Here is a 26,733-nt window from a genome sequence, read left to right as displayed (position 1 = left end):
ACCTGCGAAGCTGCGAGGATCTGGGTGAAGAATCTGTCCCCCTAACTTTGTAAGGAGATGGGGGCTGGAATGAAGAGGAATGTGGGAGCCTTCTGAGAGGTGAAGGAATGTGAAAAACCACAGGCGATGGGGCCACCATGAGGCAATGATGATGCAGTCCAAGGCTTCCTGATGGATCTTGAGAAGTTCTCTCAGGAGCAGAGGGAATGTGGCAAAGAGGTAATTGAAGAGGCCAGTCCAAGAGATGGCAAATGCATCACCATCACTTGAGGGGGGCCTGCCAGTGCCATGCTGTTTCCCACCCCCTCCCAACTCACAAATTGTTTTTTAATTTTTAATTTTTTTTTAACCTGTAGCCCCTTTGGGGGGCTTCCTAAAGGCCATGGGGGGGTGTCTGCAAAGGTTCTCCCTCCCCCCGCCAGCCTCTTAGATCACCACCGCAGCCCATCTTGGGCTGATTTTGGAGGTCGCCATGCATGCTCAAAAGGCCTCTGTGAGACCTGGCAAGGCCTAGGACCTCGCAGGAACCATTTGAGCATGTGCAGTGGCCACTTTTAAAATATTTTTTTTTAATGGCCGCCAAAAACAAAATAGCCGCTGTGTATGCTCAAATGGCCTCTGTGAGGCCCTAGTCTAGTTTTCCCCCTGATCTAGGGAGTCAGAAGAATGCAAAGTTGGCATTGGACCCGAGCATTTAAAAAACAGATACAAATGGCACACAAGTACGTGGACCAAACATCCCTTAAAAAGACAATGTTGGTTTAATACCTTGTAAGCTGGCAAAACTGAAGGGTGGGGGGAGAAGCAAGGAATAAAATGGAAATATTCAATTGCATGCTGTTTAATTCTCTATACAGAGCTCTATCTTTATCTGCATATTTGTCAAGCGATCTGATTATAAGGTTTGTGGGATTTTAAACTTGGAAAGTGACTACCTTTAACTTGTGTGGTGCTTTAAAAAAAAAAACTGTTGTAAGAATTCACACCCAGAAATGTTGCATTTGCAATGTATTGCCATCCCTGTGTTGTACAGTCTTACCATACTGATAAATGGCTTGTCTTTTGAAATAAGTCGTTAACATGCTACAAATTATTCCCTTCAGTTTAGCTGAGTTCTAAATCTCGGGTTTTTATTGCCTGTGCATCCCAAGTAGATTTGCTCAAGTTTGCTTGCCTTCTAAAAAAGTTATATTTTAGAATGTCTTAAAAAAAACAAAAAAACAAAGCAACTCCCCTTTTACTTTGAACACAATTGTTTTTAAAAGACACATTGAATAGTCATGCTGTGATTCTGGTTGACTAGTGCATTTGATAAACTAGAAATAAAATTTACTGTCCAGTCTGCCTGTTGCCTGCCTCCATATTGAACAAGGGAGGTGTAACTTATCCAAGACACCATATTTGTGTGCCTACTTGGTTCATTTATGGCAGAGCTCACTTGTGAAAGGGTTGTAATGCTATGACAGTGGCTGGTGTCCTCCATCCAATACACACTATCACAGGCCATATGCTCTTACTACCTTAGTATCTGTTACAGCGACAGATAGGAAATGGAATATGTGTGCATTAGAATTGGGTTTTTTGTTTTGTTTAGACCTAGACCTTTATTTGGTTTAGACCTTTAGACCTAGGAAGCACACTAAATCAAGGGCAAAATTGCTTCTCGAGCAGAGTTAGCGGAAATCTGGCTGATTGGTTATAAAGTCAAGCAATTTGTCTCTTTTTAATTTATTTCATTGGCCATTCCAGAGCCAAACACCTTTCCCTTGGTGCTCCTTCCCCCTTTCTAAGTCTGTAGCTACTTTGCAGGGAAGGCAGCTTGCTCTAGCTGGTAATATTTTCCCCCTCTGCATGCCTAACAGAACTTGAGGGGATGGGGCAGGGGCAACCTTTTACCAAACCTTTGCAGTGTGGCAGAGACAGAAAATTGGTGATGGTAGTGCAGGGTAGATTATTGTTATAAATTATTCCCCCCCCCACACACACACACCATTTTTCTGATTCAAATATCACACTGTTTTGCTGTTCTGTGGCTAGCTGCAACTTCCACCTTCTTCCTGATCAGGCTGCTGGATCCAAGCCTATTGTAAACTGCTGGATAATTTCAGATTGTTTGGGGCCCCTAGGATTTCCCATTGCAGCCATCTCCCTTTAAGGCAAAAACTGTTTGGACAGAAAAAACCCATCCCTGAATTTCTTGGAGGCAGCAACCTGTAGTGAGGTGTGCTGAGGTGGCAGAGCATTTGCTAAAGAGAGCTTTCACTGCGTAGCTCTATGGAGGCATGCCCAGCACATAGTTGTGCTGCGTTTCCTTGGGAAGGCGACTGGCACATACCCTGTTTCCCCAAAAGTAAGACCTACCCCGAAAGTAAGACCTAGCAGTAATTTCTGATGTACCGCTAATTGCCCTAGTGCATTTTTGGGGGCTAAAATTAATATAAGACACTGTCTTATTTTCGGGGAAACACGGTATGTGCCACATGTGTGTGTGTGTGTGTGTGTGTGTGTGTGTGTGTATGCGTGTGTGTATGCGTGGGTGTGTGTGTGTGTGTGTGTGTGTGTGTGTATGCATGTGTGTGTTGCTTACAACCTGTTTCTCCTGAAAGTGTCTGGACTTGTATTTTTGAGCTGATATTATGGTAAAGTTATCTGAAAGATGGGTGTCAGATGCTTAGACAGGGGCACAATTTCAGTGCTTGCCCTAGGCGCTATTTTCCCTAGATATGCCTCTGCCCATCAAGGTGAGTCCTCACCCAGCTCTGGAGCAGAAGAGTGGGCACTGGGTATTATCTGTGGAAGCAAAGATGTAGATTGGGTTTTCCCCCATTTGAGAAAGACAGGAAGTAGCAAACTGGCTTCTAGCTTCCGTTAGTGGGTTTCGGTTCGTAACCTACTCAGGACATCTGCATATTGTCGGCACCCTGGATGTACACTACTTGGGGGGGGGGTGATGTGGTGAGCTATGTACCACTCCCAAAGGACCATGGTCAATTGTAGCAGGATTTTATTTATTTATCATATTTTTATACCACCTGATATGTACATCTCTAGGTGGTGTACAAAATTTAAAATATTTACAAGTCAACATAGATTAAAATACAGATGATAAAAACAATAGCATAAAACAGTTATTAAAACAAATTATTAATTCTAATTAAAAGCCTGTGAGAACAGGAGAGTCTTGAGGGTCTTCCTGAAAACTAACAGAGAAGGAGATGCTCTCATTTCAGCAGGGTGCATATTCCAAAGCCCTGGGGAACCACAGAGAAAGCCCAGTCCTGCGTCGCCAAATGAGTTGGTGGCAACCGTAACCAGATCTCTCCAGAAGATCGTAACAGGTGGCAGGGTTTATGACAAAGGAGGCACTCTCTTAAATAGCCTGGACCCAAGCCATTAAGGGCTTTATAGTTAATAACCAGCACTTTGTATTTCACCCAGAAACGTATCAGCAGCCAGCACAGTTCTTTTAAAACCGGTATTATGTGGTCCCTTCGTGTTGTCCCAGACCCCAATCTGGCTGTTGCATTCTGTACCAATTGTAGTTTCCGGACTACATACAAAGGCAGCCCCATCTAGAGTGCATTACAGTAGTCAAGCCTGGAGGTTACCAGCATATGTACCATTGTTTTAAGGTCACTTACCTCAAGAAATGGACATAGCTGACATATCAGCTGAAGCTGATAAAAAGTGCTCCTGGCCAATGCCTCAACCCAAGAAACCAGGGAGAGCTTTGGGACCTGGAACACTCCCAAGCTACGTACCTGATCTTTCAATGGGAGTGTAACCCCATGCAGAACAGGCAGATCTAAACCATCTCTCAGGTCCTTCCCCTCCACATTCAGTACCCCCATCTTATTTGGATTCAACTTCAGTTTGTTATCCCTCATCCAGCCCATTATTACCTCCTGATGATCTCTCCCAGCGGTTTCATGTAGATGTCAAAGAGAATTGGAGACAGTATGGAGCCTTGTGGAAGACCACACTTCAGTTCTCGCTTAGCAGAACAACAGACTCCGTGACACTATCAGTGGTTAAGAATGGAACCACTGTAAAACAGTGCCACCCAATCCCACCTCCCTCAGGTGGTCCAGAAGGACATCATGGCTGAGAGTATCGAAAGCTGCAGAGAGATCCAAAAGAACCAGCAGAGTCACACTCCCTCTTTCGATAGCCAGTTGGAGATCATCCATCAGGTCAAACAAGGCAATCTCAACCCCCATAGCCCACACAAAAGGCAGTTAGAAATGGTTTAGATAATCTGCATCATCCAAAACTGCCTAGAGCTGAGAGGCCACCACCCACTCAATCACCTTGCCCAACCATGGAAGATTAGAAACAGGTCTGTAATTAGCTAACTCTGAGGGATCCAGTGCAGCTTTCTTCAAAAGTGGTCTAATAATAGCATCCTTAAGACAAGTACGCATCCTGCCCTCCCTCAGAGAAGCATTTATAATATTTACCAGACCCTCTCTGATAATATAATGATCAGATGAAATAAGCCAAATTAGGCAAGGGTCAAAAGAACAGGTTGTAGGCTGCACAGTCTGAAGCAGTTTGTCCACTTCCTCAGGAGTCACAAACTGAAAATGATCCAATCTAATTCCATAAGAGGAGTTGCTGGACACCTCCACAGTAGACTCTGCAGTAACTGTGGAATCCAGTTTGGCCCGAATACAAGATATTTTATCTGCAAAAAAGTCATTTAAAACATCACAGCAAGTAACCAATTGTTCCAAGTTTAAATTCAAGGGTGAGGGGTACATTCTAGCCCCCTCATGACCCTAGACAACTCAGCTGGACGTGAATTTGCAGAAGCAATGCGGGCAGAAAAGAAATGTTTCTTTGCCGCCTGCACTGCCAGAGCATAGATCTTCAAATGTGCTCTGTGTTGTGCCCAATCAGACTCGCACCGAGTCTTCCTGCACTTGCGTTCTAGTTGTCTACCTTGCCGCTTCAGCTCCTGTAGTTCATCCAAATACCACGGGGCTGTCTTTAAAGCAAATAGGAAAGGATGCTTAGGAGCTATTGTGTCTATTGCTCTAGTGAGTTCATTATTCCATGTTTGTACCAGAGCATCGACAGAATCATTAGCAGAGCCAACTCCAAACCCTTCCAAGGCTTCTTGGAATCCTATTGGATGCAATAACCTCCTCGGGTAGACCAACCTAATAGGTCCTTTACCCCTGCAGAGGTGGGTTGTGGCTGTAAGTTCTACCTTAACCAGATAGTGATCTGTCTGTGACAATGGACGGATCACTAACAGACGGATCAGAAACAGTTGCATTGGATGCCGACATGTTTCTGGGCAAAATACAAAGTGCTGGTTATTTCCTTTAAAGCCTTGAACAGCTTGGGTCCGAGATATCTTAGAGAGCGCCTTCTTCTGTATGATCCCCACTGCACATTAAGGTTATCTGACGAGGTCCGTCTCCAGTTACCACCGGTACGTCTGGTGGTGACTCAGAGGCGGGCCTTCTCTGTAGCCATTCCTGGGCTGTGGAATGTGCTCCCTGCAGAAATCCATAATTTGAACTCTTTATTGACCTTCAGGAGAGCCCTTAAGAATTATCTGTTTGGCCTGGCCTTCCAAGGTGTTTAAATTGTTGTAAGGGGGTTTTAATTACTGGGTTTTTCAGGATTTTTAATATATATATATTATTTAACTGTTTTACGGTATTTTAAAATCTCTGTTTTAATTGTTGATTGATTTTAACTGTTTTTGTTTTATCTTTAAATTGCCCTCAGCCATTTTGGAAGGGCGGTATAGAAATTGAATGAATGAATAAATAAATAAATAATGGGGAGATGACCCACTGAACACCACCCTGATCAGAGCAAAAGACCAAATCAACTGTGTGACCAGCTTCATGTGTTGATCCAGAGACGAATTGGGATAGGCCCACAGTCGTATGGCCGCTATGAACTCTTGAACTGCTCCCAACAACCTGGTCCCAAAATGAACATTGAAGTCCCCCACCATGAACAACCTGGGCCACTCCAATGCCAACTCAGCAACCAGATCTGTCAGCTCAGTTGGGGACTCCACTGGGCAGCGAGGTGATCGGAACACCAGCAGAAGTCCCAGTCTATCCCTGGTCCCTAGACTTAGGTACACACATTCGGTAAAGACCAAATCTCTGACAGGGATCCTGGTAAGGGAGATGGTATTCTTACAGATCACAGATACCCCACCTCCCCACCCAATTCGATGGTGATAATCAGTAGGGATGTGCATGGAACTGGCTGGTCCGGTTTGGTTTGAACTGGACTGGGCCAGTTTGGTCTGGCACCTCCTCAAACCACCATCCCTGTTCAGTTCAGTCTGGGGGTGGTGGTGGTTAATTTAAAAAAAAACCAAAAAAAAACACCCAAACTTACCCCCTCCAGGGGAGTTGTCCAAGGCAGCAGAGGGGGTGGTCCACGGAGGTTTCCCCTCCCCCGTAGGCTTCCCTTAGTCCAAAAATCAGCCATTGGGCAATTTCCAGCCTCCCGCCCCCCGCAGTGTGCTGGCCATTTTGGAGGTCACTGTGCCTGTGCAATGAGCCTCTGCATGGCCTGGCATGACCTAGGCCACGCAGAGGCCCATTGCGCAGGCACAGCGGCCTCCAAAATGGCCACCAGGCCTGAGGGAAAGGCCAAAAACTGGCCAAAGAACAGACTAAGTGAGGCCAGCGGGGGAGGGAGGGGGAACCTCTGCGGACCCACCACCACCTCAGACAACTCTCCCGGAGGGGGTAAGTTTGGAAAAAATATCAAATTAATAACAACAACAAACAACAACAACAACAATAATAATAAAACCTGTGAACGTCATCATCATCAAGATTGTGAACCCCTTGAACTGGCTGGGGTGTGTGTGGTGGTTTTGGTCTGGGGTCGGACCAAACAGGGTGGTTTGGTTTGAACTTGAACAGTCAAACTGAACCGGTTCAATGTCGAACACGTTCAATGTCAAACCTGTTTGCACATCCCTAGTAGTTGGGGTGAGATGAAATTTTTTTGTAATTGATGGCGAAGCCAAGGCTGTCGAGGAGCTGTGTTTGGTATGGACTGCATCTTCTACCTCTGAGGGGGAGTCTGCCACGATGAGCCAGTCATCTATAAACAGGAATATGGGAAGAGGTGAATTCCTGACTCTTGAAGGAAGGCCACCACCGGGGCCACACACTTTGTGAAAATACGGGGGGCTGAGGCAAGACCCAAGGGGAGGGATTTGAACTGAAATGTGTCATTGCCTATTCTGAAGCGGATAAATTTTCAATGTTGAGGCCTGATTGTGAGGTGGTAATAAGCATCTTTTAGGTCTAGAGAGGCGAACCACATCCCTCTGCTGAGAAGGTTAAGGATTGTTGGGATCATCGCCATCCGGAAGCGTTTGTAGGTGATGCATGCATTCAGTCCCCTCAGGTCTAGAATAGTCCATATGCCTCTGTCAGCTTTGGGAATTGCGAAGTACAGGGAATAATACCCCGGGCCTGCAGTAGGAGACACTGGTTCGATGGCATCCTTTTCCAAAAGGGAGGCAACTTCTTGTTGTAAGGTATTTGTGGGTTTGGTGGTGAGGACGGGAGAGAAGGGAGGGGTCTCTGAGAACTCTAGGGCATAGCCGACACGGACAATAATGAGAACCCAAGAGTTGGATGTGATTGCTTCCCAAGCTGGAAGGTAAGGGGATAAGGGAGTTCCAACTCTGGTGAGGAGAGGAAAGTCATTGTTTCTTGGGGAAGGATGGTTGAGGCCTCTGCCTCTGGAGAGGTGGCTTAGTGAACTGGAAGTGCTGCTTCCTGTTGTATGATGAAAACTTTGGGGAATGAAAAGATCAAGCCACCGTTGGGAAAGTGGAATGTTGGTGAGGGGGAGGAGCTCTGGGCCACATTAATGGCAATGACATAGGCGCGCATGAATCTGCGTTGAAAAGACCAAAGAGGGGATCAAGGTCCACCTTATTCTGCTGGCGAAGTTCAACGCCCAGGGAGGATGCCATAAGAGATAGGTAGTGCAAATAATCTTCCGAAGGGGAAGATGGCTTTGCATCCATGAGTTGGTCCTTAGGAGACGAACCTAGGGAAAGAGTCTCAACGGAGAGAGAATAATCTGCCACTGTTCCATCCTCAGCGTCATCTTCTTCTTCCTCTTCTTCCCCTGACTCGGAGTTGAGCAGATGAGGATCTTGGTGTCAGTGAAGTGAGACCTGGGTTGAGGTATGTAATTTGTCCTCCGGTTCAGCATGAACAGGAGTGTTGGCGGGTAGAGCAGATGTTGAAGCTGGAATTTGAGATAGTTTATGCTTGTTATGAGGCTCTTGTGTAGGCAACGGATGTCTGGAGGGAGTGGAAGACTTCTATCTCTGGCTCCTGAGTCAGGTAGCTAAATAGTGTGGCAAAGCTCAGGGGATCGAGAGCATGACTGAAGAAGGATGTGGTAACACTCTTCCCAAGGTTCATCATAGGAATAATCCAGCGCTCTCTGACGTCTAGGTGGATAGGTATCCTCTTGGAAACTTTCATAGTGATGATGGCAACAGGCATCCCTAGAATAGTCGGGTTCAAGATCATAATACACGCTGTGACTCTGGTATCTCGAGGTTTGGCGGTAGTCTTCCCACTCAGATTGTCCTCAGTACTGAGGATGGTAGAAGGTCCTTGGTTCGCTATCTGGTACCTGGGGGTGTAGGTCATCAAATTCGGACTGTAGTGCCCAGGTCAGGGAGCAAGCCTGGTCTGGGTCAGAGTAGATGTCTTCGGGCTCAAAAATCTGGTCCCCTCGCGCCTTGTGTTCAAGCTCTGCTTCGAATTTGTCAGGGTCAAAGACTGGATCTAGGACTTCTGGGACTGTGTGGGAGCCCATCGAGCGTGGGGAGCCTTGTCCTGCTAGAAGCGTCGAATCCAGTGGCAGCTGGGGGATTCAATAAATTAGAGCTTTTTCTTCTTTTTAAGGCGTGGGGCAGGATCTTAACGGTCCTTTTTGTGTGGCTGAAGTGGTTTCAGACTGAGGAGGACACTTTTTCTTCTTCTTTTTGAGAAGAGGCTGCTGAGTCGGTACTGAGGTCGAATCCAAGTGAGCCACTGGCTCTGAGAGCGGCTTTGAAGTTGTGCTGTGACCTGACTGTTTTACTGTAGGAGGCACCAAAGGCACAGCAGCTGCCATAGAGCTCGGTTTCTGAGCCGAGCTTTCTGCTTCAGTGGACTGCATGTTTGCAACTCTGGAGGCACACGGGGCCTTTTCCCACAGCCACAAGTAGAGTCTGGAGGCCCGGTTCTTACAGGCCTGCTTCGTGAAGTTAGAACAGTGGGTGCAGGTCTCTACCACGTGTGCTTCTCCCAGGCAGAAAAGGCACCGGCTGTGACCAGCTGTAGATGGTAATTTGACAGCACAGCAGGTGCACTTTTTAAATGTAACTTTCACAATTTAGGGGGTATGGAAAAGGGTATGGAGAATTCTCCCCGGAGGGAGGGGGTGGGGGAGGGGGGACGCAAGGGAAAATAGGAAAGGAAACTAAAGAATAGGATAGGAAAGGAAACTAAAAGGAATAAACTGACAAACCTAGCCAAGGTGTCCCCCCTCCTCGAAGCTCAGAGTGCTCTGAAGAGGTGTCGATCTGTCCGCGGATGAAGAAAGACTGAGGAGGGAGAGGCTGGCGCAGCTGCATAGGGGAGAGGGGGCCGAGTTCCTGCCAAATTGTAACAAGCTTTGAAAGTTCCAAAGTGGGGTCCCTTGCCAGCATTTTTTGTCCATGGAGGAAGAATCGAACAAGACACTAGCATGAATGAGACTTCCCAAAAATGTACTTCCAGGTTAACTGTATCATACCTCAAAGGGCCTAGCTTCCTTTCACTTATAAAAAACAGCAGAAGAATATATTAGCTGGTGGAGAGATACTTCTTTTTATACATTTAGCACAGTGTGAAGAATTCATCTGTGTTAGTTTGATTTATATAGTAATATTGGTGTTTGGTTACATTAAGATGTGACCTCTCTGTGCACGGAGGGAGATACATGTTTAGTTGGCCAGCTAATTCTGCCTTTGCCTTTTACAGGCAGCAGTTTCGACAAAGCATAGTGGGTTGGGTGGCATCGTAAACTGTTGAATAAGGAAGTCCCACAGATAAAGGCTCTGCCTAACCAAATTAAAGCAGAAGGAACACTGCAGGTCAAGGCTTCGATCAAACAATGCAAAAGGTGACAGCTGGACCAGGACTGGCCAGGCCGACCTCAACATTCCAGGGAGTGGAATGTAAATAGACTTTAGAGCCTTTTTCACTAGATGCATGATGTGGTATCCTCAGTTGTCATTACAAATAGGCATAAGGGTGGAAATTGTGAGCTTTGGGGACTAAAGCTAGAAATGTAAGAGGCTCACATTGAGACTTTGCTTATGTAAAAGCTTAAATGCATGACGTAAGAACATAAAACATAAGAACGTTGCTGGATCAGTCGCACAGCCAACATCCTCTTTCCAACAGTGGCCAGCCAGATGCCTCTGGGAAGCCCACAAGCAGTAGATGAAAGCATGCCTCTTTCCCTGCTATTGCTCCCCTGCAAATGTTGTTCTCAGGCATCCTGTCTCTGAACCTGGAGGTAATCCATCAAGACTAATAGCCATGGACAGACTTATCCTTCACAGATGTATCTAAGCCCGTTTTAAAGCTATCAAAACGAGTGGTCATCATCATATCCTGTGGCAGAGATGCAGCCTGATGATTCACACCAGCAGTAACAGATGATAATCATTCACTGTGGCTACATTAAGTTAACACATGCAATGAGATAGGAAGGTATTGTCCCGAGTCAGATCTGAACAGGAACACTCAATCTGTCAGCAGTGAGTGCAAGTGGGTATTGGGATGCAAGGGATTATTCTGACGTAAACCAAAATGTCTGGATAAACAGTCAAGACTGTACATCACAAGGAGGAGAGCAGCACCTTCATACCTTCATCTCTATCATTTGCAGTTGCTGTCAGAACAGCATACCCAACATCCTTGTCTTCATCTACATTGATTTCATATACTGAATGTAGGAAGGCAGGGGCATTGTCATTTACATCACTAATAAAAATCCTCACATATGCAGTATCTGAAAAAACAAGAGATCATTTATTATTAAGATCTGGGAGCAAATACCACCATCTCACCACATCCTTTTGAACCTTGTTTTGCCACAGAGAGTTCTTCTGACACATATACGGCTACAGCAAGGGCAGCCCTTCCATGGGGAGAGGTGAGCCAGGCTTGCCTTTGGGACACCAGGAGTGTGATAAAATGCCCCCGCTGATGCCATTGGAATGAATACGAATATGACAAATATTTATATACCGTTTTCCAACAAAAGTTCCCAAAGCAGTTTAAATAGATATAAATAAACAAAATGGCTCCTTGTCCCCAAAAGGCTCACAATCTAAAAAAGAAACATATGATAGACACTGGCGAAAGCCACAGGAGGGATGCTGTGCTGGGGATGGATAAGGCCAGTTCTTCTTCCCGTACTCAGTAAAGAGAATCATCACTTTTAAAAGGTGCCTCTTTTGTTCAGTTAGTAGGGGACTAAGAGGGAACAGCTTTTCAGGACCAATCTGACCCTTGCAAACTTGGGAGAGCTTCTCCCCATACTCCTTGGAAAGCTTGCGAAAAGCACGAGGAGAGAAGAGAAAGTTACTGGCAACCTCTTCCACTTCCCACCTCCTGCCCCACTTTCAACGCTTGCAAAGGTCAGCTTTGAAAGTGAGCTGAGCTCCACCAGGGTCATGGGGCAAGGCAGCACTCGGTACCTTGCCTCAGGTGCCACCATATCTTGGGCCATCCCTGGGCTAGGCTGCATAATAATTCCTTTATTCAGATTAAATAGAAAGCACAGAAAAGCACCCCCATTCCTGGGTAATTGACAGCAATGGCAGAGTTCACTGAAATTACTACAGATATTTGATCTAAAGACTGAAGCTCATGCTCTGTTTATATGTCAATTAACTATTGCTCCAGAAGATTCTTCCTTTTATGTCATTTATATCTAGCTAGTCAGAGCATCTTAGCTCTTCAACTTCATATGCTGCTTTCTGACCTTAAAGGCCAAGTTGAAGACAGATCATCCTGGAGAGAATCTATCTATGTGATTGCTAAGAGTCAACACCAACTTGATGGCACTTAATCAATCAGTCAGTCACACCTACTGAGGTTACCTGTGTTAGGCTGCCCATATAGACCAGCCCTGGCTGATTCAGAAGAATCCTGAGACTGAACTTCAATCAAGTAAGATCCTCTCTTCTCTCTATCAAAGGATACCTGGGTGGAAATGGTTCCCAACTTGGGGTCAATGGTGAAGTACTGGTAATCTTCACTAGCGTCCTTCAGTATCAAATAGCGGACCTGCAGTTGGGGAATATTCCAAGTGAGGTTTTATGCTTTACCATCCCTATCTCACCCATCTTTATGACAAAAATGGTCCTCATAATTCATAATTTTACAGATGAGGAAAAACATGCAGAAATATCGTGTCTTGTCAATGGGTCCATGGTGATGCTACAATATGGATTCATACCAAGTCCAAGCCTAACACACTATCCACTTAACTATAAAGGTAAAGTGCCGTCGAGTCGGTGTCGACTCCTGGCAACCACAGAGCCGTGTGGTTTTCTTTGGTAGGATACAGGAGCAGTTTACCATTGCCATCTCCCGCGCAGTCTGAGATGATGCCTTTCAGCACCTTCCTATATCGCTGCTGCCCAATATAGGTGTTTTCCATAGTCTGGGAAACATACCAGCGGGGATTCGAACCAGCAGCCTCTCGTTACTTCCCCGCTGCGCCATTAGGTACTTCCACTGACTATACTGGCTCCATATTTCCCTTTGCCCTTCTTCAGGGATATCTAAAATTTAAGCTCCAAGGCCACAATTATTCTAGCTCAGTCACAGGTCAATGCCTCTTGCAGAAATCTCTTTCAGGCAATACCCCAATGTGTATGGAAGGGGGAAAGACTATACAGCTCATAGCGTGACTTTTTATTTGTAGTTTACATGTTAATGTAGGTAGAAATTGGGAGGGGGAAGCTAGTTCCACAGTATGTCTGTCTTATCCACAGCCATCTCATTTCTGGCTACTAGAGCCATAACTAGCCAAATCAGGGATGGCATAGAACTAGCCTCAATGCATGATGCAGATGCTGGCATATTGTAAACCATATTGTAAACACAACATTAAATGGTGATGAGATCAGAAGACTGTAGATTATATTGGTTCTGGAAACTGCATGTACCCCTAAGGATGTGTCCCCAGCTTTTCTCAAACTCAGGTCCCCAGATATTGTTGGACTACAATTCCCATCACCCCCTACCTTCAGCCATTGTGGCAAGGGATGATAGGAGGTGTAGTTTCACATCTGGGGACCCAAGTTTGAGAAACCCTGATATAGCCCAAAAGGTATAAGCTGAGTTACTTAAAAATTTTTAATAAGCTAATGTGTTGCTTATTGGAAATGACAGGTTTTTAAATGATAACATGCATCTTAAGGTATGCCACTTACCATGGACTGAACTAAATCATGTGGTGGTCTACATGACTGTTGTCAAATATATTGGGCTGGACTCGGGGGTGGGGGTGGGGACTGGGAAAGGCTTTGGAACACACAAAATGTCAAAAAACATTAAATTAAAAATATACATATTTGGCTTCCACACATTAGAAAACACAACCTTTTCCCTGTAAGCAAGATATGCCACCTGCTATCATGTTCCACGGTAACACGTGTGCTGAGCTTCCTACTTCAGCAACTATTTATTTATTTATTTATTTATTTATACATACATACATACCCCGCCCATCCAGTACACTCAGGGCAGCTCACAACAATAAAATAGATACAATATACAATAAAAGTAATGATTAACCAAACTGAGTAAACAAGTTAAAAGTCAGGTTAAAAACCATAATTAGTATAAAGTTCAAATTTTAAAAATATTTTAAAAGCTAAAAACGGAGAGTGATAAAAACTGAAAACTAAAGGACCTACCAGATATAACTAAAATTGGAGAATTAAAAAGCCGCCTTAAAAAGGTGTGTTTTTAGTTGTTTTTTAAAAACACTAAGGGAGGGAGCATGGCGAAGCTCTTCAGGGAGGGCATTCCAAAGCTGAGGGGCCACAGTCGAAAAGGCCTCGTCTCTAGTCCCCTCCAACCGGATCTCTGTTAGTGGCGGGGCCATGAGCAGGGCCTGAAACAATGAACAGAGTGCTCCAGCAGATTCAAATGAGCGAATATGGATTCATATGAGCGAATGCGATCAGATAGGTACTAGTACCCCCTTGCTTAGAAAAAAAAATTAGGGTCTTACACCAAGTTAAGTTTGACCCTGCACCTAAGGAAACTGAAAAACAACAGCAACCGTTTGTAGCTTCATTTGCTACACTCTCTCACTCACGGACTCATGTATAGTAAAGAAAACAAAAATAATAAAGGCAAACCTCTCCATGGAGTCCAGAATCTGAATCAGTAGCTAGAACCTGCACAACAGAAGTACCAACGTCTGCTCCTTCAGGCACAGAAACCTCGTAATTGGAAGATGTGAAGAATGGAACATTATCATTGATATCTGCAGAACAAAAGAGGAAATTTAGCAGTAAAGAGTCTTGATATCAACTACTATTCGTTTTAATTTAATATTTCAATGTTTTACTAATCATTTGTGAAGACTGTAAAGTGATGTGAGGAATATGTTCCTTTTCCTATCAATACTTTATATTTCTATTTCATGGGTCCTTGATGCTTACATACCAAATAACAGTGTTGTATCTAACTGCATCCCACTGCTTTATACTATGGTCACAGGAATATAGGAAGCTGCCTTATACTGAGTCAGACCATTGATCCATCTGGCTCGGTATTGCCTACACCAGGGGTTTCCAACCGGTGGTACTCCAGATATTGCTGAACTATAACTCTCATAATCCCAAACAACAATAAATTGTAGCTGGGGGTGATGGAAGTTGTAGTTCAGGAATGTCTCTGGAATACCACAGGTTGGGAACTCCTGGCCTACTCTAACTGGCTGCAGCTGTCCAGGGTTTCAGGCAAGAATCTTTCCCAGCCCTACCTGGAGAGGCCAGGGATTGAACCTGGGACCTTCTGCATACAAAGCAGATGCTCTACCACTGAGCTATTGCCAATCAATGACTTGTGCAATAATATGAACCTGAACTCCCCCCACAATACACACGCACACGCACCCACAAACAAACAAACACACACACACATGCACACACACACACTCTGAAGTTTGGAAAAGTCTTTCAATAAGAGAAAAGGGGATCACATCCCTTAAAAAGGCTTGCTATAGGAAATGCTGTCTGTCTGAATAAGTTCTTACTACTAATACTAGCTGAGTTGAGATAATCCAACAAACCACGGTCAACTTAAATGTCAACTTGCTAAGCTTATGCATTACCTCCTCCACCCTACCTTCACATGTTCAGCTGCAGGGGAGGAATTCTGGCTAAACTATAGTTCCACATGTCATCTGACCACAGTTTACAAGCCAGGATATGAAGCCAGGTTTACAAACCACAGTTTACAAACCAGGATACGAAGCCAGGATCTGATCGTGGAGCTGTGGTTTAACTAAAGAGAATGCTTGTGTTCCAGCTCTGTGCCAAGGAGAGGACGGAGGGAACAGGTAGCCCGGGAGTTTCTTAGGCCTGTGTTTATGATTGAACAAACAATTTGTTGGATCATCCAAACTACAGAAATCTTTAAACATACTTTATTTTATTTATTTTTACATTTTATATCCAGCTCTTCCTCCGAGAAGCCAAGTGGTGTACATGGGTGTGTTTATCCTTTCAACAATCCTGTGAGGTAGGTAAGAGGCTTTATTATTTGCTCAGGCATTCCAGCATGTAGAAGAACTGGTTTTAATTGTTGCTTATGTTTCAGCTCGGTTTTTGTGTGGTGCCGTAGCAGTTTCTGTGTTTGTGTTGTCTTTCTGGTGGAAATGACTATATTATTTTATCTTTCTAATTGTTTGCTACCCTGGCAGCTTATCTTGAAGGGCAGCTAATAAATTCTCTAAATAAACACACACATATAAGTAACTTCTAAATAGGAGAAAGGATCTGTGAAGATAAAATAACTAACCTGTTACATTAACATAAACAGTGGTGAAGGATGCTAAGGGAATCAGAGCTACATTTTGAGCTTTGATGTTCAGCGTGAAAAACTTGGTAGTCTCAAAGTCAAGTGGTTCAGCAACTAGAAGTGAAGCAGACCCATCTGCTCTGTTTGGTTTGAGATAGAAATGGACAGGCATGTTAGTCTCTGGGACCTGACCCTCTTCCAGGTTATATGTAACCCTTGGATCACTAAGCGGGGATGTGGCTTTGACAGTCTGGAAAGAAATAAAAAAGCATCCAATGTGAGGATGTACAATATTTGCATTACATGAACAAAACAAAACAAAATGGGAAGTTCCAAAAAGACTGGAAGCCAGAAAAAAGGGAGGTGAATGATGCTCAAATACCTATTTTGTGATGTAACATGCCCAATGCATTTTGGCATGGTACCTTCCTAAGGGATAAGATGATATTATTCCACTCATCCTAGCTATTTGAGTGAAGCAGTAAATTGCTGTGATGAATGGAGTAAGACCTTCTTGCCCTGAAGAAGGCACACCAAAACCATCATATTTTACATGACATGACTTTGCATTATCCTTGCAGCTGCTTTGGAGATTAAACTATTAGGACAAACATCAATGCAATGGATGCCTCTATTTTCTGACAGCTCTTTCACCCTGTTAATAGTCCACCTCCTGATTTCTCAGATACACATCTCACACAAGGATCTACATCCTAGCCAGAATACAAGTGGCCCAGGTTAGCATCAGTTTATCGAAAATTCAACAATTTATTTATTTGTAGAAAACTATGCAGGAGCAGGATTAGACTGAGGATGAGGTCCTTATTGGCCTTTAGGAAGCAAATTAAGACCTTGACTGTTTTTTAACCTGTTTTCATGACGTAATGCCAGTTATTTCTATGCTGAATTTAGTAAATATTACTGTATCTATGTGTTTGGAATACAATCACATAGATATAGTAATATCTATGTAATAACATGTGGAATACAGTTTTTCTTCTTTTATTATCAGAATGCTTTACATTTCATAGGAACCTCTGAAGCAGTTTTACAAAAATCAAACCATGGATCCATCTAGCTCATTATTTATCTGATCAGTTGCAGCTCTCTAGGATTTCTGACAGGGTCTTTCCCAGCCCTACCAAAAGGTATCAGGGGTTGAACCTGTGGCCTTCTGCATGTAAAGCAGGTGCTCTGTCATTGAGCTACAGCCACTCCCCAAATATTTCATTGTCATGTTTAAAATTGTGGGCCTGTTAGCAAGGAGATGAAGTATTATTATTAACTAGCTGGGCCGGGCGCAGAGCATCTTTGCCTCTAGCTGGCCGCCCATAGCCTCCCACCACTACCCGCCCGCTGCCACTTGCCCACCCACCCGCCATTGTTTCCTCTCCCTCTCCCACCGGCTTCTTCCTCCCCCCGTTCATCCTTTCCCTGCCCACTTGCCACCTTCTTCTTTTCCCTCCCCGCCCCCCCACTGTTTCCTCTCCCCCTCCCCCACCTACCTGCCACCTTCTTCCTCCCTGGCCGTTGCCCGCCTGCCCGTCCCTGCCATTGTGTTGTCGCCATTAACTGCTGCTGCCATTTTCCTCCCCTGCCCGTCCCGTGACTATCTGGCAGCTCTCCAAACTCTCGCAAGAGCTGCCACACATGGGATTAGCCATGGGTATGCCTTAGATAATTAAATATATAGATTAGTAAAACAGCTTGCAGTTTTATCTCACTATGACTCTAGTCTTTTACTAGCTCTAAGGCGTATCATTTCCCATGCTGTCCAATGGGAGAGTTACCCCTAATTTTTTGGGATGTCCCTGCATTTTGCAGGGTTTGGGATTTTTGTGATAGTCTGGGTGAGGTTTGGAACCTACCTGCAAAAATGGCATGTTTCTATCTTTTGTGGTTTGGACTAAGAGTTTCATGTCAATGAGTCAGTCCGTGAGTAAGATCCAAGCAGCTTTATACTACTGATAATTATTAACAGATATTTGTATAATATTCCTCTTCCAAGGACCACATGGGTTTATTCCACTTTATAATCACAACACAAATTGTTGTTAGAATGAGCTAATTTTCCACATTAGCAGGAAAGCAAAAGCCCTAGCAAATGTAGACTCTGATATCTGCAATAAGAACATAAAGTCTGAATTGTTCCTTAATTTTAGGGTCACAAGAGATGCATGTGCATGCTGGTTCTGTAGTAGCAAGCATGAATTGTCCCCTTTGCTAAGCAGAGTCTGCCCTGGTTTGCATTTGAATGGGAGATTTGATGCGTGAGCACTGCAAGATGGTCCCTTAAGGGAGCATCTGGATTCCAGGTTGAGATAGGGCTGAGAGAGACTCCTGCCTGCAACCTTGGAGACGCCACTGCCAGTCTGTGTGGACAATACTGAGCTTGATGGACCAATGGTCTGACTTGGTAGAAGACAGCTTCCTTTGCTAAACAAAGCAGATTTTAGCAAACAATGAGTTCTCCACATATGTACTGAAGATTAGACATCAGTACGTATGCAGACCATCACTACAGATATACTGTAACTGCACCAGCCAGACTTGTTAAGCAATTCAAGAGGAAACAGCAGTTTTCAGAGTCTTTACACATATATGATGGGCAGATAGACAGTCGCAAGGCAATTAGCTATGGACATTTTGTTGTTTTGCATTTGACCCATTTTTAAACTATTAAAGTATTTTAAAGTATTGTACATACTGTAAAAACAGTATGTGCAATCCCTGCATCTGGATACATGTGCAAATGTGTTATATTATCAGGCCATAGAAGTGAGTTGCTTTATGCGAAGTCAGGACAGGGCAGGTATGTATATATATGATCATATTAATACAGTACTTTTGGACATGTATTCCGTTCCTGGAACCTCTCCTGGGAATCATATATCTGGAAATCATTATGTACAAACTAAAGCCATGTAAAACATTCAGAGGAAAAAGAAAGATGTAGCACACTCGGAGAAGAAAGACCTTCCATATTCTGAAATCTCCAGTATACGGAGTATGCGTTTTTTGCGTTGCACATTTCCTGCCCAAAGTACTCCACTTGTTTAGGCTGGTAGGCTGGGGGCAAAAAAAAAGCTATGCCAGTAGCCCATGCATTAACAGCCATGTTCTCACATGGAAGACAGATTTATTTATTTATTTATTTATTAGAAACATTTAATATACCGCCCACTCCAAAGACTCTGGGCGGTGTAAAAAAACATGGAAAGCAAGACAACATTAAAATTACTTTCTAAATTAAAAACTAAAGTAACTAACAAAAAAGAAAAAAAACCACGTCATATACAGAAAGAACTGGGAACGGACTAGGACAGTTAAAGCAAAGGTGTTCATGAGACGTTAAAAATCATAGCTTACCACTATCTTGGTGTCACGAGCAGTGTTCTCCAGGATTGTGACCCAGTATGCACTTTTCTCCCACTGTGGCGACTGATTGATTACATTCGTAATGGTGACGGTCAGTTCCACAGTGCTGCTCCGGTTCCCTCCATCTGTGGCTATGATGTATCTACTTATTTGGAATGTCTGCAACAAAAATGGGAAACAGCCATTCACCAAAGCCTGAGCATTCTGTTGCTAGAACAGACTACAAAAGCAGATTCGGCAGGCATTCCAGTTGTCAGAAACTGGACACGTTTGACAAGAAACTTGACGACAAGCAGTAGATACCTGGGAGATTAAGTGATTCACGTATACCCAGCCTGTGCTGGGGTTGATTTGGAAGTATTCCGGCTCCTGCTGTAACATGGAGTATGTGATGATAGCATTCACTCCTTGGTCAACATCATGAGCTGCAGCTTGGAGGAAGCTGGTTCCCACTGGAGTGTCTTCACGAAGGAAGTCTTTGCAAAAGGTAAGTACACAGTTCATTCTGAGTATGCCCTGACCTAGTATTATGTCATTCATTCATTCATTATTTCATTCAATTTCTATTCCACTCTTGCTCCGGGGATCCCAGAGCAGTGAACATGATAATGTTTATCCTCAACAACCACCCTTGGGCGGTAGGTTAGACTGAGAGATGACTGGCCCAGGATCACCCAGTGAGTTTGATGGCTGAAAGGCGATTTGCTCTCCTTATTTCTAGTCCAACAATCTAATCACTGTGCCACACTTTGTCACCAATGAGGAAACCTCCGGAAACACAACTTCTGCAATCGCTGCTTCAAAACAGCACTGGGGCTGCCTCCACAGCAACTCCCACACACTGGGAGGAGCAATTTTCAGTGCAAAAACAGCAGAGAACAATGTTAAATCACCACCCCTTGTAGCACACCATGGTCACAAACTGGATTGGGTGCCCCCACAACCATATTTGGACATAAAAGGGTCACTTCCAGGTTTCAGTTTTTAAAAATCACTTCCTGGTTTAAGCTTGTCTTTTCATGATGGAATTAAATGTCACACATAGCGTGGCCCTGAGATGGAATCTGAATCCTCAGCACCCTATCCACAAACCTGCATCAGCTCTTGCAGATAAAATAAAGCAATGGCTTATGTCCACTCACATTGATAATGACTGTTCTCAAACTTTGGACTATTATCGTTCACGTCAGCGATGAAGACATTGATTTGACATACACCAATCAGCGGCTCCTGAGCTTGATCTGTGGCAGTCACAGAGAGAATATACTCCCTCTGCTCTTCTCGGTCAAAACTCCGAGTTGTAGTGATAACTCCTAAACAAAAACAATACAAGGAAGGAGACTGCATGGCCATCCCTTATATTAATCATCTTATTTGTTTGTTATTTCTCTGTGTAAACCACCCTGAGCCATTTTTGGCAGGATGGTATAGAAATTGAATAAATACATAATCACAAGCTGCAACAACTCATCACCACTTATCTGCAATGTTCAGACTTATAAAAAGTTTCTCCCTTGCAAAGTTTTGTTTACACAAAGGGAGCTCCATCCCATTTCCCAAAAGGACTAGGGTGTACATGCAGAAAAAGCGGTATTCTGACAACCAGTTTAAATGAAGAAAAGCCACTTCTGGAGGAAGCAACCAAGAGCTGAGAAGTGGCAAAGTGAAGGGGTACTGAACCCTTTCCCTGCCTGCTCTTTATACAATCCAAATGGCTCTTTGTGCCACAGAGTTTTTAATGCAGGAATACACATGTTTAGAACTCCAGAATGGAAAAGTTGCAGAGCAGGGGATTTTGAATGGGGAAATTTTCTTCCCTAGTTCAAGCAGCTTTCCTTCATCTCAATAGGCTCAGCTGTAGAACTGTTAACTGTTTCAAATTCAGCAGGATCTGGCTGTTGCAAGACTACTGGGCTAGATGGACTAATTATGGCAGTTCTGACCTGAATCAGGATCAATACAGAAACCTGGTGAAGCTCCATCTCTGTGCATGAGACCATATTTCACTTCTCCATTTAATCCAAGATCTGCATCGTAGGCTTCCACCTCCAGGACATAGGTGCCCGGTGGCTGGTTTTCCAGAACCCAGGTGCTGTCGCTGTAGTAAGCGCACTAAAATACAAGTAAGCAGATGATTACTTGCACACCACAGAATTTACTTATCAAATAATGCTGAGCACATTGGAGACAAAGCTAAAGAAAATATGAAACAGAAAGACCTGGAGATCTTCTGTTAACAGGGAGGAATGTGGCTTCATATAAGAGGTCTGGTGTTTCTTTCCTTGAGAACCTATTAAGAGTTGCTTGTTTCCCATATCAGTTAAGTCTGGAATTGCTATTCTTCACTCATTCACTTTTCTTTTCTTTAACAGAAAACCCAGACAGTATCACTGCACTCCAGTGTTCTTCATATTCCTGCTTCCGCCAGACCTGATTCCTGGCAATTTGTATCAAACTTAAAACAAAAACAAGTGCACACTGATCAAGCAAAGCACCATAAAGGCTTTTTAGGGCTCCTTTGCCATTTAATGACAAGCTTACTGCTGGAAGGTTCTGCCCCTTGTATTTCTGCCTGTTGAGCATGGTAGCAAGATATAGTTGAACAGTTGTTTATTATTATTATTATTAATTTATTCTATTTTTATACCACCCTTCCAAAAATGGCTCAGGGCGGTTTACAAAGAGAAATAATAATTTTCAGTTTATAATTTATCTTTGACAAGCCTCTCTTAATTGTTCCTTATCGTTAGTTCCTGTAAAGTTGGGCAAGACTTAAATTTTCTAAATGCTTATATGGCAAAATAGTTTATTTCACTATATACAAATGAAAAGAAAAACTAATGAAATCATTAACTGAAAATTCCACTTTACTCCATGGAAACAAGAACTGATAATAAGGGATACTCAAGAAAGGCTATTCTAGGGGCAATTAAACTATTAATCAGTATCCTACTGCTATGTTCAACAGAAAAAGAAGCAAGCAAGAAACTTTTAATTAATGTTGGAAGGAACCTTTGCTGAATTGGACTTGCCTCAGAGTACACATTATAGAACAATCTGGACCAGGGGGAAAGTATTGCTCAATAATATAGGACTCAGTATGTGCTTCGTGGATCTTCTATTTTAAGTCTGTGTTAAAGAGCTGTAGTGCAGAAGGAACCATTGACTAAAGCTTTGCAAATCTGATTCCTTCAATCATATCGGCAGTCAAGAAAGAGAATATCACATCTCCCAAGTTAAAAAAACAATCCAAAATTTCCATTTTAATTAAAACTGCTAACAAGGTAGTTTTCAGCCAGTATGCTCACCTCTCTGAAAATAGGCTTGTTGTTGTTAATGTCATTAATTCCTACGGTGACTTCTGCAAAGCTACTGAGAGATCTTGGTCCCCCAGAGGAATTGTCATCTATAGCTGAAATATTTAAAACATACTGCAGGCCCTTCAGCTTAGGCAGAGGGTTTCTGCGAAGTCTGAGGATACCTGGATTTGAGAGTGGGGTAAAAACTGAAGTTACTGACAACAACAACATCAAAAAGCCATACTACTACACTGCAACACATTTTATTTTATTTAAAAATTAGCAACAAGAACACAGTCAACTACATGATAAAAACACATCCAGACTAATGAAGCACCAGTGCTTCTGAAAAGTTCAACTAACTCAGCAACACTACTGACTCAGAGGTGATGGTACCTCCCTTTCCCCGAGAAGCACTCTGTGTCTCCTGAGAATACATCCCTGAGGGTCATGCAGCCCTTAGGGACATGTTTTTAGGTGACATAAAGGGTCCCATAGGTGCTTATAGGGATGTGTTATATTTTCGAGAGAAGGGCTGTAAATAAAAACATTTAAATGAAGTAAAAAAATTGGTTAGTAATTGGTTTCGTATCATCAGCTAAATGAAATTTACAAAAAGGATCTTAAGGTTGGTTTTGTAGATCAAATGTCGAGATTTGAAAAGGAGCTGTGTGAAAATGATGAAAGATTAGTCTCTAAGACAGTGATTCTCAAACTTGGGTCCTCAGGTGTTATTGGACTTCAACTCCCATAATCCCCAACCAAAGGCCACTGAGGCTGGGGATTATGGGAGTTGAAGTCCAATAACACCTGAGGACCCAAGTTTGAGAATCACTGCTCTAAGATGTATAAGTCGTTGCTTTTGGAGGAGACAAGAGATGAAGTGGTTAAAACGACTAAGATAAAATGGGCTCAAGATGTGGGTCATAATATAGATATGGCTGCTTGGGAAAAATTATGGAAAACTGATTTAAAGTTTACTGCATGTAATACTTTAAAAGAAAATTATTATAAGATGATGTATAGCTGGTATCTGACACTGAAAAAAATAGCATTAATGTATAACAATGTTTCAAACAAATGTTGAAAATATAGACAATGTTAAGGAACGTTTTTCCATATGTGGTGGTCATGCGGGAAGGCAAAGGCCTTTTGAGATATGTTATATAATGAGTTGAAGAAAATCTTTAAAGTGGCATTTCTTAAGAGGCCAGAATCCTTCCTTCTGGGAATAACTGAAAGAGAGTTCTCCAGAACTCAGAACTGGGTAAAATCGAGTAGTAGTGTGGAGTATGTGTGTTTTGAATTATTATAGCGATGGTTTTTATGTATAATTATTGTGAACCACGCAGATAGGCAAGCGGGAAGTCAATATTTACTTATGTATAGAATTAGATAAATGAATGTAATTTGAATGTAAAAGCTATTGTAAAGTCCAATAAAAATTTAAAATGCAAAAAAAAGCAGCAGCAGCAGCACTGGTGCTACACTTATTTATTTATTTAACATATTTTTATACTACTCAAAACTTGCGTCTCTGGGCTATTAAGCAAAATAAATAATAGAAAAAGTTAAAACACTACAATTTAAATTTTTAAAACAATATTTTAAAAAATGTTAAAACCATTAAAACAATATTTAATTAATTAAATGCTTGGGTGCTTCTTTAATCAGGACGTCAGCCACAGAAACAACTAAATAGCCCCAGCACCAAAAGATGGCAACCCTAGAATCAACAGCTCCGCCAAAGCAATCTTCATCTCAGCCCTTTTTGAATGCACATCCAAAAAAGCCACATTTTAACTCGCTGTCTGAAGAAGCACAACATGGGGGCCAAATGAGCCAACAACACAAGGGTGCTCCATGAAGGCAGTGCCTCTACCGAAAAGGTGCTGCTTCTAGTGGATGTCTGGGAGTTCCAGAGATGGAGTTTATTGAGGCAATGCCCACAGAGCCTGTACACCCTGGAGCGACACCCTAGAACCCTCATGGGAGCTGATTCCTTTCTTTCCATCACCCCCACCCCCTAAATCTGATCATCAACGCAGAGGCAAGGCAGGAACAAATGAAGAGGAAGAGGAGTGCGCAACTTCAGGCCAGAAGGCATGTGAAGGCTGCTCCTTTTCAAAGGCTACTCTTCAGGCAGGGAGGTGGAGGTGAAGCCTTTCCTACCTTTATGGCTGTCCAGTTCAAAATTGCCTTCTTCATTACCACCAGTAATTAAGTACAAGACTCTATCTCCATCAGGATCCTTTGCGTGGACAGTGGCCACTAACATACCAGGGCCTGCATCTTCTGAGAGGAATGTTTTATAACTGGTACAAAGAAAAAGAATTGGACTCTATTTACTAATTTGGTTAATATCTCCTTAAACAGCATCATACCGAGCAAATTTTTTTGACATGACTTCCCTTTGACTAAACACAAAGTAAATGAAGAGAGAATTTTGGCTTATTATGTGCACTTGGTAAGATCAGAACATAGGAAGCTGCCATATACCGAGTCAGACCATAGGTCCATCTCGCTCAGTATTGTCTACTCTACACAGACTGGCAGTGGTTTCTCCAAGGTTGCAGGCAGGAATTTCTCTCAGCCCTATCTTGGAGATGCCAGGGAAGGAACCTGGAACCTAGATGCTCTTCCCAGATGTTGGGATCACTTTTATATCTTGAAGTGAGTGTCAGAACTTGAAGCAAGGAAAATATTTATACCATCAGAGAGTTAAAGTTCATTTAATGCTAGATAAAAAGAACTTGGGTTTTAGCTCTGAGGAATGGAGTTTGGAGGTAATGTTTGTTTTTATCATTAATAAATAGGATGTAATACAGTATTTCCTCTAACAGGGATTCCCGGATGTTCTTGACTATAACTCCCAGAATCCCCAGCTACAATAGCTTTTGCTTGGGGATTATGGGAGTTGTATTCAACAACATCTGGGAATCCCTGTTAGAGGGAACACTGGTGTAATAATATCAAGGGGATTAAAGGTACACCACATGCTTTACACCAACCACTGATCAGGCCAACATAGTCATGCCATGATCTATTTTATGTATTCTACAATGTGAAACATGACTAGACAGCAGATAGATGTGGCTGATTGACTCACAAAAATTCAAAGTACTGAGCTGTCCAATTTCCATCTGCTGTCTTGAGGCATGTATATGGAGCACTCAGAAGGATATCCTAAATGACTACTCCCAAAATACCACATACCTACATACTCAAGCAATGGAAAAAAGGAAAGATTGTGCCATCGAGTCAGTGTTGACTCCTAGAGACCACAGAGCCATGTAGTTTTCTTGGTAGAATATGGAAGTGGTTTACCATTGTCTTCTCCTGCGCAGTGTGAGATGATGCCTTTCAGCACCTTCCTATATTGCTGCTGCCTGATATAGGAGTTCCCCATATTCTGGGAAACACACCAGCAGGGATTTGAACCAACAGGCTCAGGTTGCTTCTTCTGTGCCATTAGGTGGCTTACTCAAGCAATAGCTATAGCCTATTCAACAATATAGCCTATTCAACAATATAGACTATTCAAACTGCCCAGAGATGAAAGTTTGGGCAGTATAGAAGTTTGATTGATAAATAAAATAAAATAAAATAATAATTCTAAAAAATTCCCAGTGTTTTGTGCTTATGCAACTGAATTTGAATTAGATTTCTTCCTGTTTTGAATGACAAAAAACCCCCAGTGTAAATCAAATTCTTTCTTGCTCCCATGCTAGTTGAAGCTGATGTAACAAAAGACAGTACTATAATTTTGACATATTCTAATTTTCAATTTTCCAAAAATCAGAAATTGAGCTAGTTTTCATGATCCAGCATCGGGAGCAGGAGACTCCAGCTGGGATTCAGGAGTCGTGCATACTCTCAGAAATGGATTGTGTGGGCTGGGATAAGGTAGGACAGAGAAGTAAGAAGGGATCGTCCGC

General features: G+C 43.0%; 1 protein-coding gene across 1 annotated transcript in view; it reads right to left on the bottom strand.

Annotated features, from left to right (window-relative positions):
• Nucleotides 1-26,733, bottom strand: part of LOC128323230 (neural-cadherin-like) — an 88,940-nt gene that overhangs the window by 29,340 nt on the left and 32,867 nt on the right. The window contains exons 7-16 of the mRNA XM_053245963.1: nucleotides 24,968-25,110; nucleotides 22,805-22,977; nucleotides 21,440-21,608; nucleotides 20,639-20,809; nucleotides 19,800-19,972; nucleotides 19,488-19,655; nucleotides 16,119-16,368; nucleotides 14,450-14,577; nucleotides 12,173-12,359; nucleotides 10,933-11,076 (exon numbers count right to left, since the gene is read on the bottom strand). Coding sequence (XP_053101938.1) covers nucleotides 10,933-11,076; nucleotides 12,173-12,359; nucleotides 14,450-14,577; nucleotides 16,119-16,368; nucleotides 19,488-19,655; nucleotides 19,800-19,972; nucleotides 20,639-20,809; nucleotides 21,440-21,608; nucleotides 22,805-22,977; nucleotides 24,968-25,110 — 1,706 coding nt within the window. The remainder of the gene's footprint in view (nucleotides 1-10,932; nucleotides 11,077-12,172; nucleotides 12,360-14,449; nucleotides 14,578-16,118; nucleotides 16,369-19,487; nucleotides 19,656-19,799; nucleotides 19,973-20,638; nucleotides 20,810-21,439; nucleotides 21,609-22,804; nucleotides 22,978-24,967; nucleotides 25,111-26,733) is intronic.

Source organism: Hemicordylus capensis, chromosome 4 (assembly GCF_027244095.1).
Source record: "Hemicordylus capensis ecotype Gifberg chromosome 4, rHemCap1.1.pri, whole genome shotgun sequence".
In the NCBI taxonomy this organism is placed as follows: domain Eukaryota; kingdom Metazoa; phylum Chordata; class Lepidosauria; order Squamata; family Cordylidae; genus Hemicordylus; species Hemicordylus capensis.
Note: the sequence above shows the minus strand (reverse complement) of the source record. Positions and strands in the feature narration are given on the sequence as shown.